The sequence below is a fragment of the Zingiber officinale genome, chromosome 3B, assembly GCF_018446385.1.
Source record: "Zingiber officinale cultivar Zhangliang chromosome 3B, Zo_v1.1, whole genome shotgun sequence".
Classification (NCBI taxonomy): Eukaryota; Viridiplantae; Streptophyta; class Magnoliopsida; order Zingiberales; family Zingiberaceae; genus Zingiber; species Zingiber officinale.
In genome coordinates this window covers 84,348,050-84,364,319 of record NC_055991.1, presented here as the reverse complement: position 1 = coordinate 84,364,319, position 16,270 = coordinate 84,348,050, and the positions used below count along the sequence as shown (strand labels likewise).

The 16,270-nt window shown below is 41.1% G+C and overlaps 1 protein-coding gene across 1 annotated transcript; it reads right to left on the bottom strand.

The window, feature by feature from the left end:
• Positions 1–13,519: 13,519 nt before the first annotated feature.
• Positions 13,520–15,678, bottom strand: LOC122054981 (transcription factor PCF5-like). Its single transcript, XM_042616385.1, has 2 exons — positions 15,576–15,678; positions 13,520–15,461 (listed from the first exon to the last, which is right to left on the bottom strand). Exons 1-2 carry the CDS (start codon positions 15,676–15,678, stop codon positions 13,825–13,827), a joined length of 1,740 nt encoding a protein of 579 aa, XP_042472319.1. The 3' UTR covers positions 13,520–13,824.
• Positions 15,679–16,270: the final 592 nt, after the last annotated feature.

Here is a 16,270-nt window from a genome sequence, read left to right as displayed (position 1 = left end):
CCTTTACGGTAACTACCGAAGGCGGAGAAGCCTTACAAGCTCACAATACAACAATAAGAAAGAAAGAAGCAAAATACAAGTAAATCTTACAAGATTACAATGAAACCCTAGCTTCTTCTTCTTCTTATTGTAACTCGCTTCTTGACTTGGATGTGCCTCCAAGAACCTTCAAGAATTGGCGGTGAGGAAGATAAGATCATTGTGGAGAGATGCTATGATCGTCCGTAGAGAGGAGATGAAGAAGTCTCGAAGAAATCACACGCTAACGGCTAAAACCTGCATCAACGATCCAATCCCAATCGATTGAATTTCTCCCAATTGATTGGGGAGGCTTTGGATCAATCGGTTGATCGATCCAGAGCGCCTCTGTGCTCTTGGAAAACACTTGAATCAATTTCCCAATCGATTCAACGTGTCTCACGCGATTTCTAGAGCTATCGCGTGATTTTCCATCCTCCCAATCGATTGCCCGATTGATTGGAGGTTTCAATCGATCAACGGATCGATTCAGAAGCTCACTGTTCGCTCAAAAACTCTCCCAATCGATTGGAGAAGTTTCAATCGATTACCCAATCAATTCAGCCAATTTCTGCACGAATTCGCGTCAACCAATCGATTGAACCCCCTAATCGGTTGGCCAATCGATTGAAACCTAGAAACCTGTGTAGATCTTGAAATTAGCTTAGTTTTACATCCGAGATCACCTTATTCTGATATCCGAGTCAAAAGTTATAGCTTTCAGAAGTTTACTACGTCTGAACTTCCTAGTTCCATGCCAACTCCCTATTGGACTTACGACCGCTAAGAGTTCGGTCAATGATAATGAGCATTTTTATTGGTTATTTTGGATCTTAGACTTAGCATTTTTACCTTCTCACATGCTTAATTTGGTGTTTATATTATATTTTGTGAGTAGGAATTCATTTTGGACTTAATTATAAATTTTCTATAAATTGTGGAATTTAATTGCATATTTTTATGTGGTTTTGTAGGAAATCAAAAGAGCCATGGATTAGGGTCGAGCCGGATTGAATTTGGCCTTATTTGGAGGCCAAATGAGGGAGATCAAGATGAATTAATATGGACCGTTGATCCTGATCCAGTGAGATCCTGCTCCTTCACTCAGATCTAGTCATCCAGCCCTCCATCAAGATTTAAAGCGATCTGAACCATTGATCTAGAGCTTAAGGCATCCAAGGGTTCATCCAAGAAGTGGAGCTCCAATTCAAACCCAATCCAAAAGCCTAATTCTAAAAAACCCAATTTCAATCCTTACTCTCATATTGGATCCGGAATTTTCCTTTAACCTTAAATGCAAGATCCAAAACCCGAAACCCATTAACCCATTAAGAAAAATTCCTCTTCTCCTTACTCACCCGCACGGCACAGGACCCCTATCATCACGCGACTTCTTCCCGCGGCATCTAGGGCACGCAGCTCTCCACCGGCACCTCCATCTTCTTCCTTCTCTCCGGCCGGCGGCTCTTTCTTCTCTTTACTGCCACCGGCCGTCCATCCACAACCCATCACCTCATCTTCTTGATTTTAAGCGGCAGCGGCAGAGGAGGTCTGGCAGTACACCACCATTTCCAGTCACTTCCAGCAGAGGGGTTCTCGCTGGAGGATTAGTTCATCATCCTGTTCGTTGTCGAAGTGTGCAGATTCTGGCAGTGAGCTATGTCCACCGGCTTTCGGGGTTCAGAGTCGGGTCTCCGTGTGACGGCGGAGATAGTCGTTGGTAATCGGAAGTGGATGTGTGAATTGTGGATGGATTAGCTTAGTTTAGTTCTGTTAATTTTGTCAATTTGCATGTTCATTAGTTTTGTGGTTGAATGCTTGTATGAACTAGATTTTCTATGTTTGAATTGTACTAATCTTGCTTCATTTGATTAATGCTCACAATATGTTCGATGAAATGCTTCAACCAGTAATTAGGTTTATTTTAATGCATTTTAGTTTGGTTAACTCTTGCTTTGTCTTGTTCGATCAATTTTGTTAAGTTCTAGTTTTTATTCGAATGCAATTAGAATAGATTAGTTTATGTTTCGTTACATGCTTTAGGTTTCGTTATATGCTAGTTTAGTTTTATGCTTTACTTATGTTGTCTTTTATTTTCTGCAATTGTAGTTAGGTTAGATTTAGTTTATTACTTGCATTGTCTTTCATTATTTAGATTAGATTTCATTTGATGCTTCGCTATTTCGATCATTACTTTAATCATGTTGATGATTAACCCATAGCGTTGCATGACAATGCGTTGTGGATTAATTGTTGGCTCCTAGTTGGATTTCATTCCAGCATTAGATTAGTTTTCTATACTTGTTCTACTTTTAATTTGTTAAATTTAGAATAAAAAAACTCAAACCCCATTTCAATATTGAAAACCTCAAAAATAGAAATAACATACGATTCTAAGTTTACCATCCTATCATTACTTTCGTTGGCGGACGACCCGAGTCATTCCTATGCTACATTAGCATAGGAGGGGTTTGGTACTTCATTGTTTGATGCCCAATTCACGACAAATTGGGCCGTAATCAAATTGGCGCCGTTGTCGGGGAACAAGTAGCGATGTTTGGTAATCTTAGGATTGTTTCTCTCTCTTTTCTTGTTTCTATTTTTTGTGGTTGCAAAAATTCAAAAACATTGTTAGGGGCTTAATTATTTCATATCTTGTATGCATGTGTGCTATCTTGTCTATTTCTTGTGTCTTCTGATAATATTTGCATGAGTGTTTTAGGAAAGACCAAGAAATCTGTGTGTTATCAGTAGTTTCAGAGTTTCAGTGTGATTAGACCTTCAGATTTGTCAAGCAAAATGAAGAACAACACTGAAAAGACTCTCAGAGAACTTTGGGCACCAGATTTGTCAGTCGATTCTTTTTGTATTCAATATTCTGATTTAGAGGCAGACTTCGAGCTATGGAAAGTTGTTCATCTATTACCGAAGTTTCATGGACTTTCTGGTGAAGATCCCAACAGACATCTGCATGATTTGGAGATGATTTGTTCTTCATGGAACCCACATGGCATATCAGAGGAAAATGTTAGACTTAGAGCATTTCCATTTTCAGTAGCAGATTCAGAAAAAGATTGGTTGTATTGTCTCCCACCCAATTCAATTTCCAGTTGGACCGAGATGAAGAAATTATTTCTGGCGAGGTTCTTTCCTACTTCTGGATTGCAGCTATTCGGAGGAGTATTTGTGGAATCCAACAATTCACAGGAGAACCGTTTCAAGATTATTGGGATAGATTTAAAAGACTTGTTGCTAGTTGCCCTCAGCACCAGATAAGCGATCAGCTACTGATTGTATACTTCTATGAGGGATTGTGTCCCATGGACAGGAGTATAGTTGATTCAGCTAGTGGAGGGGCTCTAGTTAACAAGACATCTACTCAGACTAGGGAACTTATCGAGATTATGGCTACAAATTATCAGCAATATAGGACTAGACCAACAATTACCAAGGATATTCATTCCTTTGTCAGTGTACTCCCTACCAGGATTCAGTATTTTCAGCCTGATCCTCAGTCTTATCAGATCCATCAGCAGGACAGGTATAATTTCGTTGCAGGATTCAGGTATGGGAACACACAACAAGGGAATTCTGATTGGTCCCAACATTATCAGTCATATCTTCAGCATCAGCCTGAGCAACATTTTAGGGAGCAATCACAACAACTTGTACAACAACAAGAAACTCAATTCCAGGCAAGGACATATTCATCGACACAATTACAGTTGCATTCAGATCAACCTACCGCATCAATTCCTGAGGAGATGGATTGTAGAGTTTGTGATATTCCTGACTTTTATTCTGCTTCTCTACATGACTCTTCTAATTTTTTGTATTGTGATGTTGTAGTGGATCCTAATAATGTTGTTGTTGATGATATTGTTGTTTCAGATAGTCTTAATGTTGCAGGTAGAGGAGATGATGATGGAAGTGTAGGGGAGACCCAAGAATCACTTCCTTCGATTATTCTACCACTAGTTGAGCCTTTTATTGTACCTAGTGACGATGGAAGTGTAGGGGAAACTCAAGAATCATTTCCATTGATTGTACTTGATCCAGAGTCAGATCCTTTACCTGATCGAGATGATGCCACATTCACTATACTAGAGCCTCCAGGTATCTTTCAGGATGTTAAGGATGATATTTCTTCTGAATTTTTAGGAAATACCATGGAGGTAGTTCATTTTGATTGTAGTGGATGTGACATGTCTTTTGATTCATGCTCTGTTTATATTGATATTGTTTCTGATCCATCTAACACAGTATGCGTGCAGGGATTGTATCCTTTTCTTTTTAGTGTGCATGATTTCTACAGATATTTCATTGGCAGTCTATCACGCAAGGATGCATGCTACTACTTAAAGAAAGTTCTAACATTTTATGCAATAATGAAGCTTCTGGAGTGGACACTCCAACTGAATCGTCTTCGGCCACCGGAGAATATTTTTAAGGGGTCAAAGGTGGAGGGAGCGGTCTTCACTTCACCTACAACCATTCCACTTCCAGATTGGCTTCTGGAACTGAATCGACTCCGACCGCCAGAAATTCAGGGGAGTCTGTTCCATCTTATTTCTTCTTTCACTTTTAGCTTGTATATATGTCTTTACTTTCTTTGCTTTGTTTGCTTTATTTGCTTTTGCTTAGTAGTTCATTTTTAGTTTGCTTTGTCGGTTTTCATAATAAATTCCCTATGCATTCTTTTTATCATTTTAGAAATTGTGAAAGCTAGTTAAATTTGATTTTCGAATTTGATGATTTATTGTCATGATTGGATTCTTGGATTACATGTGATTACAACTTGGTGATGGATTTCATGTTGGTAGATTGAGATGATAATTTTTGATATACCTAGTGAGGATATTTTTGAGCCTATTATTCCTATTGATGTGTGATGCACTTGTGGTTAATGCTACTCTAAAACTTGCTTAATTCTTTCAAGACCACATTATCATAGGTTTGCATGATTTTTATGAAGGCTATCTCACTTTCTTTTATTCATTCCTTTTGTTATCACATGTTTCTTAAATAAATTCCACATCATCCATTATATCATTTTTTTCTCTCTTCCATTTATTTCCATTTATTGCACTCTCTTACTCTCTAAGGATGTGGATATTTTTGAATGTTATATGATGAGTATTTTGCCCGAGACGGTCAAAAGTTTAAGTGTGGGGGAGAGAGATAGCTTAGTGGAATTTAGTGGAAACATAGATGAACCATGCTTGATCACCATAGGTAAACCATGCTATTTATCATTTTATTTGAGCTATTGATGATGTTGTATAATGTTGCACAACATGTTGAAAAAAAAAGTGAAAAAAAAAGAAAAAAAAACAAATCAGCAAACAAAAAGAAAGAAAAAAAAGAGAAAAAAAAAAAAAAAAAAAAACAAAGGAAACAGAAACGTGAAAAACAAACAAAAACAGAGAAAAAAAGTGAAAACCAAAAAAAAAACATTTGACATGTTGTGCTATTTTTGTATTCATGTGTGGTAGAACTTTTTAGAGAGACAATCTTTATTGTAGCAATATTTAGATTTTATTGTATATCATGAGTAGTGATTTTTATTAGAAAGCTATAGTAGAGATTGTCTACATGTTTATTGGATTTGTGAGAAACATTGACATGTGCCATTTTTATTCATTTGTGGTAGAATTTTTGCGAGTGATAATTTTTTACTTTAGCGATATTGAGATATTATTGTATATCATGTGTATATTTTTAGTGTGAAATGCTAGAGTAGGAGTTGTTCACATTTTTATTGTATTGATGAAATGTGATAGAATTTTTTGTTAGTGATAATCTTTATGGTAATAAAATTTGGATTTTATTGTAGATCATGAGTACATGTTTATTGAAAAACTATCGTAGAGATTGTTCACATTTTTATTGAGTTGTGGAAAGCTAGTTTGGGAGTTTGGATGAGATATATTTTTGGACATTGTTTTCTTATACTCATCTAACATTTCATTATGTCCATGTCTTCCACCAATAACTTGTTTTTTCTTCTTTATCTCTTTTCTTATCCTATCATTAACTTTGATTCATGTTTTCTTTAGATTTCAATAATGCCTTCATTATTTTATTGTGCACTCTTGTGTATATAGTGGTGGAGATTAGAAGCAAAGCAAGCATATGGTAATGCATTTATCATGAGTAGCTTGAGTGAGCTCCACTATTGCATGATTATTAGAGGAGAGCCACCATCATTTACCTTGTGAGGTTATTTTATTATCATTTTCAGTTTATCTATTATGGATTGAAGTTATCATGTTTGTTAATTAATGTATGAATTGAATCTATGATTGCTTTAGTTATATGAATTAGACAATCCTAGGTAACTCTCTTTTCGCTATTTTCTATGTATGATTAAGAATTGTTAAGGGAATGCATTTTAGTTATCTTTCTTGTTTTATCTACTTTCTCGAAACGAGCAAGAATAAGTGTGGGGGAGTTGATAATGAGCATTTTTATTGGTTATTTTGGATCTTAGACTTAGCATTTTTACCTTCTCACATGCTTAATTTGGTGTTTATATTATATTTTGTGAGTAGGAATTCATTTTGGACTTAATTATAAATTTTCTATAAATTATGGAATTTAATTGCATATTTTTATGTGGTTTTGTAAGAAATCAAAAGAGCCATGGATTAGGGTCGAGCCGGATTGAATTTGACCTTATTTGGAGGCCAAATGAGGGAGATCAAGATGAATTAATATGGATCGTTGATCCTGATCCAGTGAGATCCTGCTCCTTCACTCAGATCTAGTCATCCATCCCTCCATCAAGATTTAAAGCGATCTGAACCATTGATCTAGAGCTTAAGGCATCCAAGGGTTCATCCAAGAAGTGGAGCTCCAATTCAAACCCAATCCAAAAGCCCAATTCCAAAAAACCCAATTTCAATCCTTACTCTCATATTGGATCCGAAATTTTCCTTTAACCTTAAATGCAAGATCCAAAACCCGAAACCCATTAACCCATTAAGAAAAATTCCTCTTCTCCTTACTCACCCGCACGACACAGGACCCCTATCATCGCGCGACTTCTTCCCGCGGCATCTAGGGCACGCAGCTCTCCACTGGCACCTCCATCTTCTTCCTTCTCTCCGGCCGGCGGCTCTTTCTTCTCTTTACTACCGCCGACCGACCATCCACAGCCCATCACCTCATCTTCTTGATTTTAAGCGGCAGCGACAGAGGAGGTCTGGCAGTACACCACCATTTCCAATCACTTCCAGCAGAGGGGTTCTCGCTAGAGGATTCGTTCATCATCCTGTTCGTTGTCGAAGTGTGCAGATTCCGACAGTGAGCTATATCCACCGGCTTTCGGGGTTCTGAGTCGGGTCTCCGTGTGACGGCGGAGATAGTCGTTGGTAATCGGAAGTAGATGTGTGAATTGTGGATGGATTAGCTTAGTTTAGTTCTGTTAATTTTGTCAATTTGCATGTTTATTAGTTTTGTGGTTGAATGCTTGTATGAACTAGATTTTCTATGTTTGAATTGTACTAATCTTGCTTCATTTGATTAATGCTCACAACATGTTCGATGAAATGCTTCAACCAGTAATTAGGTTTATTTTGATGCATTTTAGTTTGGTTAACTCTTGCTTTGTCTTGTTCGATCAATTTTGTTAAGTTCTAGTTTTTATTCGAATGCAATTAGGATAGATTAGTTTAGGTTTCGTTACATGCTTTAGGTTTCGTTATATGCTAGTTTAGTTTTATGCTTTACTTATGTTGTCTTTTATTTTCTGCAATTGTAGTTAGCTTAGATTTAGCTTTATTACTTGCATTGTCTTTCATTATTTAGATTAGATTTCATTTGATGCTTCGCTATTTCGATCATTAGTTTAATCATGTTGATGATTAACCCATAGCGTAGCGTGACAATGCATTGTGGATTAATTATTGGCACCTAGTTATATTTTATTCCAGCATTAGATTAGTTTTCTATACTTGTTCTACTTTTAATTTGTTAAATTTAGAATAAAAAAACTCAAACCCTATTTCAATATTGAAAACCTCAAAAATAGAAATAACATACGATTCTAAGTTTACCATCCTATCATTACTTTCGTTGGCAGACGACCCGAGTCATTCATATGCTACATTAGCGTAGGAGGGGTTTGGTACTTCATTGTTTGATGCCCAATTCACGACAAATTGAGCCGTAATCAGTCAACTTTTGACTCATCTAGACATTTTCTCCTCGCGCCAAGTGTCCGGTCAACCTTGACCCACTTGGACTTATCATCTCATGCCAAGTGTCCGGTCCTCCATGACCCACTTGAACTTCCTTCCACCAGATGTTCGGTCATCCTTAACCCATCTGGATTTCCTCTTGCTAAGTATTTGGTCAATCCTTTGACCTTCTTGGACTTCCAAACACCAGGTGTCTGGTCCTCCTTGACCCACCTAAATTTCCACATGCCTAGCTTCACTCACCAGGTCTTTCAATCTGCCTAGCTTCACTCACTAGGACTTCCCATCTGCATGGCTTCCCTCACCAGGACTTTCACCTAGCTTCGACCACTAAAATTTTCACCTGGCTTCACTCACCAGGATTTTTCCAATGCCCGACTTCATTCAACGGGACTTTCACCTACCTGGCTTCACTCACCAGGACTTTCACCTAACTTCAATCACTAGGATTTTCCAACTGTCTAACTTCACTCACTAGGTCTTTCACCTGGCTTCACTCACCAGGATTTTTCTTTCTGCCTAGTTTCACTCACAAGGACTTCCCACTCAAGTATCCGGTCAATGTTGACCTACTTGACTCTTCTTCAAACTCAGACTGGTCAAACCCTAACCAGAGGGAAATGACTCCAGCAATCTCCCCAATTGGATGATTACACATGTAATCTCCACGTATTATCTGTATTGTCAAACATCGAAACTCAAACATAGAGACTCAAGCTTAAGCCAACTCAAACCAACTCAAGCCTACTCAACCAGGTCAATCTTGACCTAGGGATATTGCACCAACATAGATTCCTCGCCAGTAGAGGTCATTGGAATGCTTGATGTTGTTTTGAAGACGAAGGGGGAACCTACTAGCTACTCTCTGGGAGGCTCAGTTATCAGAATGTCCGTTCTTGGGCGAAAGGCGGGTCTTTCGAGCAAAGAGTCCGCTGGTACAGATGGTTCGGGGCATTTACGCCTCCTTATTCGTAAAGGGGATGTCGATGACTTGGGCTCTTCTTCCTTGATCGAGTCATCAGTCGTTTTCCCGATCGATGTGGCAGTTGGATCCTCAGCAGAGCTAGATCACTAATCTGCTCGGTTGCTATGGAAGTAAGAGTCGCTCGGGACACTCCTTCAGTTGCTAGCATCACTCGGCTAGAGGAGCTTATGTCCATCCTAGTACCATCCTAAGAAACTTCAGGAGTGGCCAAAGCTTGGAAGGCTACTCGATTTTCCTTCAAGAGCTTGCTCATTGAAGCGCCCAACATAGTGTCCTCTGTCAACAAACAAGAAAGGTAAGTCCACTCTCACATAAGAAGAAAAGGAAGAACTTACCAAGCAACTTTTTCAATTCAACTGCGATGGGGCTTAGACGAGTTCGATATAGAATGCCCTCATTTTGAATGATAGTAGTACAGTTGAAGCACATGCCAATGAGTATCTCTATGACCCAACGATACTCGAGATTCTTCTTGTACTTCCTAAGTAGTGGTGGATCCAGAAGCTCTCCTATCCAACCGGTAGGGAATGTGAAAGGCACTAGCGGCTTCAAATAGAAAAACTTACTTTTCAAACCTTTGCGGGATGATGGGTTGCCTTCCAAAAACTTGCATCCCTCTCGAGACATAAAGTAAAAGGCTCGTAACTCAACCCTCTTGGGATGAAAGAAGTAATGAAAAAAGGTGGGGGGTAAGAAGAATATTATACAGGAAGAAAACCATAGTCACCCCACACATCCTAATAGCATTCAATGCTAGTTAGTGTAGGAAAATCCCGAAATAGGTGAAAATATCCCTAAAGAACTCGGGGACGGGGAAGTGAAGATTACTCTTGATTTGGCTGTGAAAAAAGGTGGTAAAACCAAGAGGAGGCATCGAAGGTACATGATCTCCTTTAGGTATCCGGATTGCATAATCATTGGAGATACCATAGTCCATCCTAAGGTCTCTCCTAAGCTCACCGGTTAAAGTCAAGTGAATGGTGAATGGTTTCATACCAAGGAACAAAAGCCATGAGAATTATAGAGATACACTGCGGCTGAGGAGGAATCTAAATCCTATAAGGCAAGTAAAAAAGTGCAAATAAAAAGGAAGACTTACACAAGAGGGAGGGAACGCAGAAGGCAAAGAGGAGATGAGCGCGACGAGAATGCAGATGAGGATAGGCAGAGATGGGCTTCAGAGGAAGAGGGGAAAACCCTAAGATACCTTCGATTTCTCTATAATAGTCATTCGATCCAAGTGGTACATAAGGCGGGATTTAGACCGTCGGATTCGGCATGACATCGAGAGACATGCAACGTAGTTGGTCACATCACTGGATGTAACAAGCGATATGACCTTAACTCAATACGAGGTGACTTGTTATGCTATTGGTCCAACGATAGGTACACGCCATCAATCATGACATTAATGGGCGCCACAACTCATAAATGAACAAATCTCTCAAGTTATTCTAAAGATTTTTTTTTCTCTGCATTTTACTTAGTCACACCTCTAGTCAATCAGTTTGACACTTCCTTCGACTGAACCAAAAGGGAAAGCTTGTGATGTGACGATTCATAGAAGGTGTCACATGGTGTCTAGGGGTCAACATAACAAGTGAGATGTCAGTCAAAATCAAGATCCGTGACGAAAGACGTGCCACTCGAGTGATGACCAAGCCAATCGGGAGAAGGCACTTGCTTGGGAAACCCTTATGATTTCTGAGCCTTCCTGAGCAAGCATAGTCACTGCTCGGTCAATTCTCCAAGCGACTGCTTAGGTACTCTTTATAGGCCTTGAAAAACAATACCACAACTTAGGTACATAACCGCTTAGGTGTATAAAGTATCAAGTTACTACTTGGAAGGTACATTTCAACAGACATTTGGACCGCCTATATTTTTAAATGTCTAGTGCCACCCACATTAAATGTCCATCATGAATATATATATATATATATATATATATATATATATATATATATATATATATATATATATATATATATATATATATAAAATGATAGTAATAAGAAGAAATAAGGGGATTCGGAATTGAAATATTAGATCTACTCCTTATGTCTTCTTCTTCCTCTCCACCTTTATCTATATACTCATCACTATAGTCATGTCAATTCTCTTGTCAGTGCATCGACGAGTTGTCCTCGAGCCTCTCGGAGCATGATCATAATGCTTCTACATTGATATTTATTTTATTCTTTAAGACTTATCAAGGCCAATATTTACGAGACCTTGTCTTTGTTGATCCCTTGATTCTCTTCATAGACTCTCTTCTACTCGTTCTACTCTACGGGATCGTACAAGCTTTGATTCTAATCTTTAACACAACATACAACTAGTCTTACATCTACTATACAAACAGTATTGTAGGTCATTTTATGCTAAGCAACCTAATAAAACATAAACTTAGAAATAATGAAGGAAGAAAATAAGGAGACGATACTAGAAAGGAGTCGACATGTTGTCGAGCCACACATCAAAGCTCCCGTGCCATCGTCCGATGTAAAACGTACATATCTCGATGTCTATAAGTAGTACCAAGGATGTGAACATAAGTGGCAAAGAATCTAACTTAGCTCTGACTCAACCTCGGATAAATCTTTGGCTCATCCTCGGGCCTCAACCGAGGTTTCCCAAAACTCCTCACATCTTGGCCTAAGCCTTTGGAGGCCCCAACACCTCATTTGAACTTAAACTTCCAGCAGCTCAGTCGACTTTGGAGGCCCAGCACCCCATCTGAAGATTTTTGCAAGCAAGAATTGCACTACCGCATATGAATGGTAAACAATCAAACAATTTTAATCACTAGATCTTGTCATTGATATATAGCAATTTGCGAAAAAACAGGCAATAAATGCAGAAGCTATACATCCTGATTTGAATCGAGATTTGTCACCATCCCTTGATATTGCAAGAGCAATCTGAAGAAGCAATTGAAACAACAAACATGATCTCCTCTCAGGATGGAAGAAAGAAGAGTCAATCGTGATTAACCCATATATATATATATATATAGCCTCAAGAATCCAAATTCATTATCGGTACATTAATAATAACCAAAAAATTAACAAGTTTCTACTGATATAAAATTCACATCCAATAAACTAAAACACATAATAATGAATACACCCATTATATCATTATTAAGGTTGTCCGTAATATATATATATATATATATATATATATATAGCCTCAAGAATCCAAATTCATTATCGGTACATTAATAATAACCAAAAAATTAACAAGTTTCTACTGATATAAAATTCACATCCAATAAACTAAAACACATAATGAATACATCCATTATATCATTATTAAGGTTGTCCGTAATGACATGTTCATGTGTTCCAAAATAACATATAAGCCCATTGAACGAAGAAATAAAATTCAACACCATCAGCCCTAGGTCGGGCACACGTCGGCAGGTCATAGTATTGGAACGAGCTGCTTGTTAACTTGCCCCAAATAGTACTCAACAATGATAGCAATAGATTGAATTTGTCACCTCAACAGTTCATATAATCGATCCCCTATCTATAAAGAGATAAATCAAAAAAATTATAATTAGCCAGTGTAAGAGGATTTCTTTTATTCAACTTTACCGAGATTCAAATTCTTATCCATTGATAACAACTCTATCACATACTAACCAACATAACTCTGCCCAAAAGGTCAAATAGTACTCAACGAGGACCAACAAGAGTTCACCACCGCCAACACTTAAGACATCTCCTATCATTAGAGTATTAAATGAGTATTTTTATAGGCTCTATTATACCATATCAATATCTCGTCAAAAATATAAAATATAAAATTCTCTCCATTATAAAAAACCTACCGGACCCTATATTATCAAATCTATTGATCTTGAAATAAAATTCTCAAATCTGATGCCTACAATGATTTTTAGCTTTTTCATTCAACTTTTTTTGTTTTAGAATCCTCTTCAAAAACCTTACTGAAGAAGAAGAGCATCACCAGGCTTCTTCTCCACTGTTACCGAAGATGAAGCAAGATTAGATTCTACTTGGAAAGACAAAAAGGAGAGGAATATTAAATGTTCTCCTCCCACTCAAGCAGCAGCAGCACAATAACTGACACAAAGAGGTCCACCGCATATTTCAAGCAGATGAAGATGAAGGAATCCTAGGGCAACTCTAGCTGAAAATAACAGTTCAAAAATCAACAAAAAAGGAGCCACCTTGATGGCCATGGCGAACCAGAGAGCTGTGCTGTTCCAAGACAGAGACTCACCCATCAGAATCTTCAATTAAAAGGCACGACAAGACAGTTGAATTTGTGTTTTCAATCAGGAAAAGGGAAGCACTGATTTAATTTTATTACTGAAATGTCACAATGACATCTCTGGATGTAAACAGTTCTCTAATGGCGGAAGCAAAACCTTGAAGAAGCGCCAAGGAAAGTAGGAAACAGACACAACAGTGACAAGAACACAAACTAGCACTACTACTACTACTACTAAGGCAGGAGCCGGAAGCTCGATTTGACAGAGAAGAAGAAAGGCTTTTCGCATTCCATTGACATCCTCCTCCATTGAAATGGTGGAGTGGAGGAGCATGGCGTAGATCGTATTTTTGTTCTTCTTTGGGTCTGTCAGTTGCGAGAAGCAGAGGGCGGCTTGTCGTTGATGCCGTCGTGCTCCTCTTCGCCCTGGAACCGGGCAGGGATCCGGAACCCTGAGAAGCCGACGCCGGAGGCGAATCCGATCGAAGACGTCGACGGATAGAACGGAGGATGTATCCGGTTACCGGCGATGGTGGTGTCGGCAGGGTCGGCCCAGGCACGGGCAACAGGGGCGTTACTGGACTGAAGGGGTCCCCTCTGAGAAAAGGCATGGCTGGGGCCTAGCACGGAGTGCAGCGGCACCGCCTGCGGTGGTGGAAAGCTGAGAACGTAGCCTCCGCCGCCAGCGCCGGGGGCGGCAGGCTCCACCACGTTCCACGGAACGATGCGCTGGCTCTGTTCGGCGGTCCAACCGGCGGAGGCGTCGTAGGCGAGTTGGGTGGTGGCAGGGAAGTGAGTGGGGGTGGCTGGGCTCTGGTGGAATTGGCCGTGGTGGTGGTGGACGGGTTCTGGGTTGTGAAAAATTGGATCTTGGAAGGATTGGAGGGAGAGGCGGAGGTCTTTGACTTGATTGCCGCCGCGCGAAGGGAGGTCCGGCGAGTAGGATTGGAATCTGATGGAAGGGGTGGAAGAGGGCGAGGTGGCGGCCGGAGTAGAAGCTAACGGGAAGAAAGACTTGATGGTATCGGCAATGGAGTCGGTGTCCATGGAAGGCGGAAGGAAACTGGTGCTTGCATTGCCACCTCCACAGTTGCCGTCGAAGTTAAAAGTAGTAGCAGCGCCGACCGGGTCGGCTACTACAACATGTTTCTTGATTGACTCGCTGACGGCGTCGTGATCGGAAGAATAAGGGGGGAGGCGAGGGGCGCGGGAGGCGGCAGCGACGGTGGCGGTCGGGCTCCAGGGCGGCAGCTCGTCGAGCTCGTCGATGGCGGCCTTGGCGTTCTGTATCAGCCAGTCGACGGCCTTGCTGGGCCGGTCGCAACCAAGGCGGTCCTGGACGTCGTAGAACTGGATGGCGGTGTGGGCGGCGAGGCGAACTCGGCGGTCGCGGGGGCCCTTGGCGGTGCACACCTTGCTGTGCCGGTCCTTCCGCCCAGTAGCCCGCACAATGTGCCCGCCTTGCACCTCCACGATCTCCCCCACCGCCGACGCGCCCCTCCCTCGCCCTCCGTACCTCGACCTCGTCTGCCCCTCCGCCGCCGCGGCCTCCTGCAGCGGCGGAGGCGCCGGCTGATGGTGTAGGAAAGCGAGCGACTGTCCGTAGCTGCCGAGACCGTGACCACCCTCTCCCGTCCGCTCCGGTAGCCGCCGGGCATACTCCGACGACAAAGCCGTCGCAGAAGCTGAGAAAAAGGAAGCGCTTTGAAAGCCCTGCTCCTCTTCCTCTCGTCTCTCCCTTGCCTCTCCTCCTCGTCCTCCTCCTCCTCCTTCGCTTTCTCCTTCCTCCGGAATCGGAAGATACAGAGCTCTCCTCGGATCCAGATCCCTCTCCTTCTTCCTCCCTCCCTGTTCCAGCTTTCCTCGCCCCTTCCACCGACCTCTCACCACCTCCCCTGCGCCTGCAGAACCGACAGGCGATGCCTGCTCTCCTCTTCTTCCTCCTGCCTCCAAACTCGTTGGCCATCCAAACCGCACAATCCCATCACCGACCCACCAGCTCGGACCTCCTCAACCGAGGTGCGGAGGTCAGGCCTGGCGTCTAGGAGAGAAGAGAAGATAAGAGAAGACGACGGAGTGGGAGTTAAAGTGGGCCTGTGTCTACAATTTGAAAGAAGCACCCAAGCTGTCATCCATGGCAGCCGTCTCGGGCAGAGAGACGAGCACGAGAGATAAGAGATGGAGGAGAAGGGGCTCAGAGCTCAACCTCACCTCTCGACCCATCTCCCAAGGCAACAACCATCATCAGCCTTAAGCTTGCTCCCCTTCCTTCCTCCTCCTCTACCATTATCCATCTCTCTCTGTCTCTTCTGTTTACTGTCTGCTACGACTGCTGCTGTTCGCAGTGACTTTGGCAAAAGAGAAGGCAGCTTTCATCTTTTGATTAACCATTGCCATTGGCTTTCCTTTCAGCGAGTTTTTTGTTTCACCACGAGGAACCAAATGGGATGATGCAGATCTCACTCCCTCGCGGTAAACATTGTAGGAAGGAAGGAAGGAAGGGGGAAAGGGTGGTTATAATTGCTGCGACAACGACAGCACAGCGTTCGACAAGGTGGTGAAGATGATGGCTGCTCTTCAGACCACTGCCAAAGCAACACCTCCCCTTCGTTCTAGCGGAGTCAATTTGTCTCCTCTCTCTTTTTTTACCCTCCCTCCTGGTAAACAAATAATTGGTTGGAGATCGAAGAAAAAACGAATCTAAATTTAAGTTTTCATCTTACGGGTGATGGTAGTAACTCACTTATGTATTCATGTATTACTCGTACTTTATCTTTAAGTTAGATATATATATCTAAGAAGATAAATTATCGAA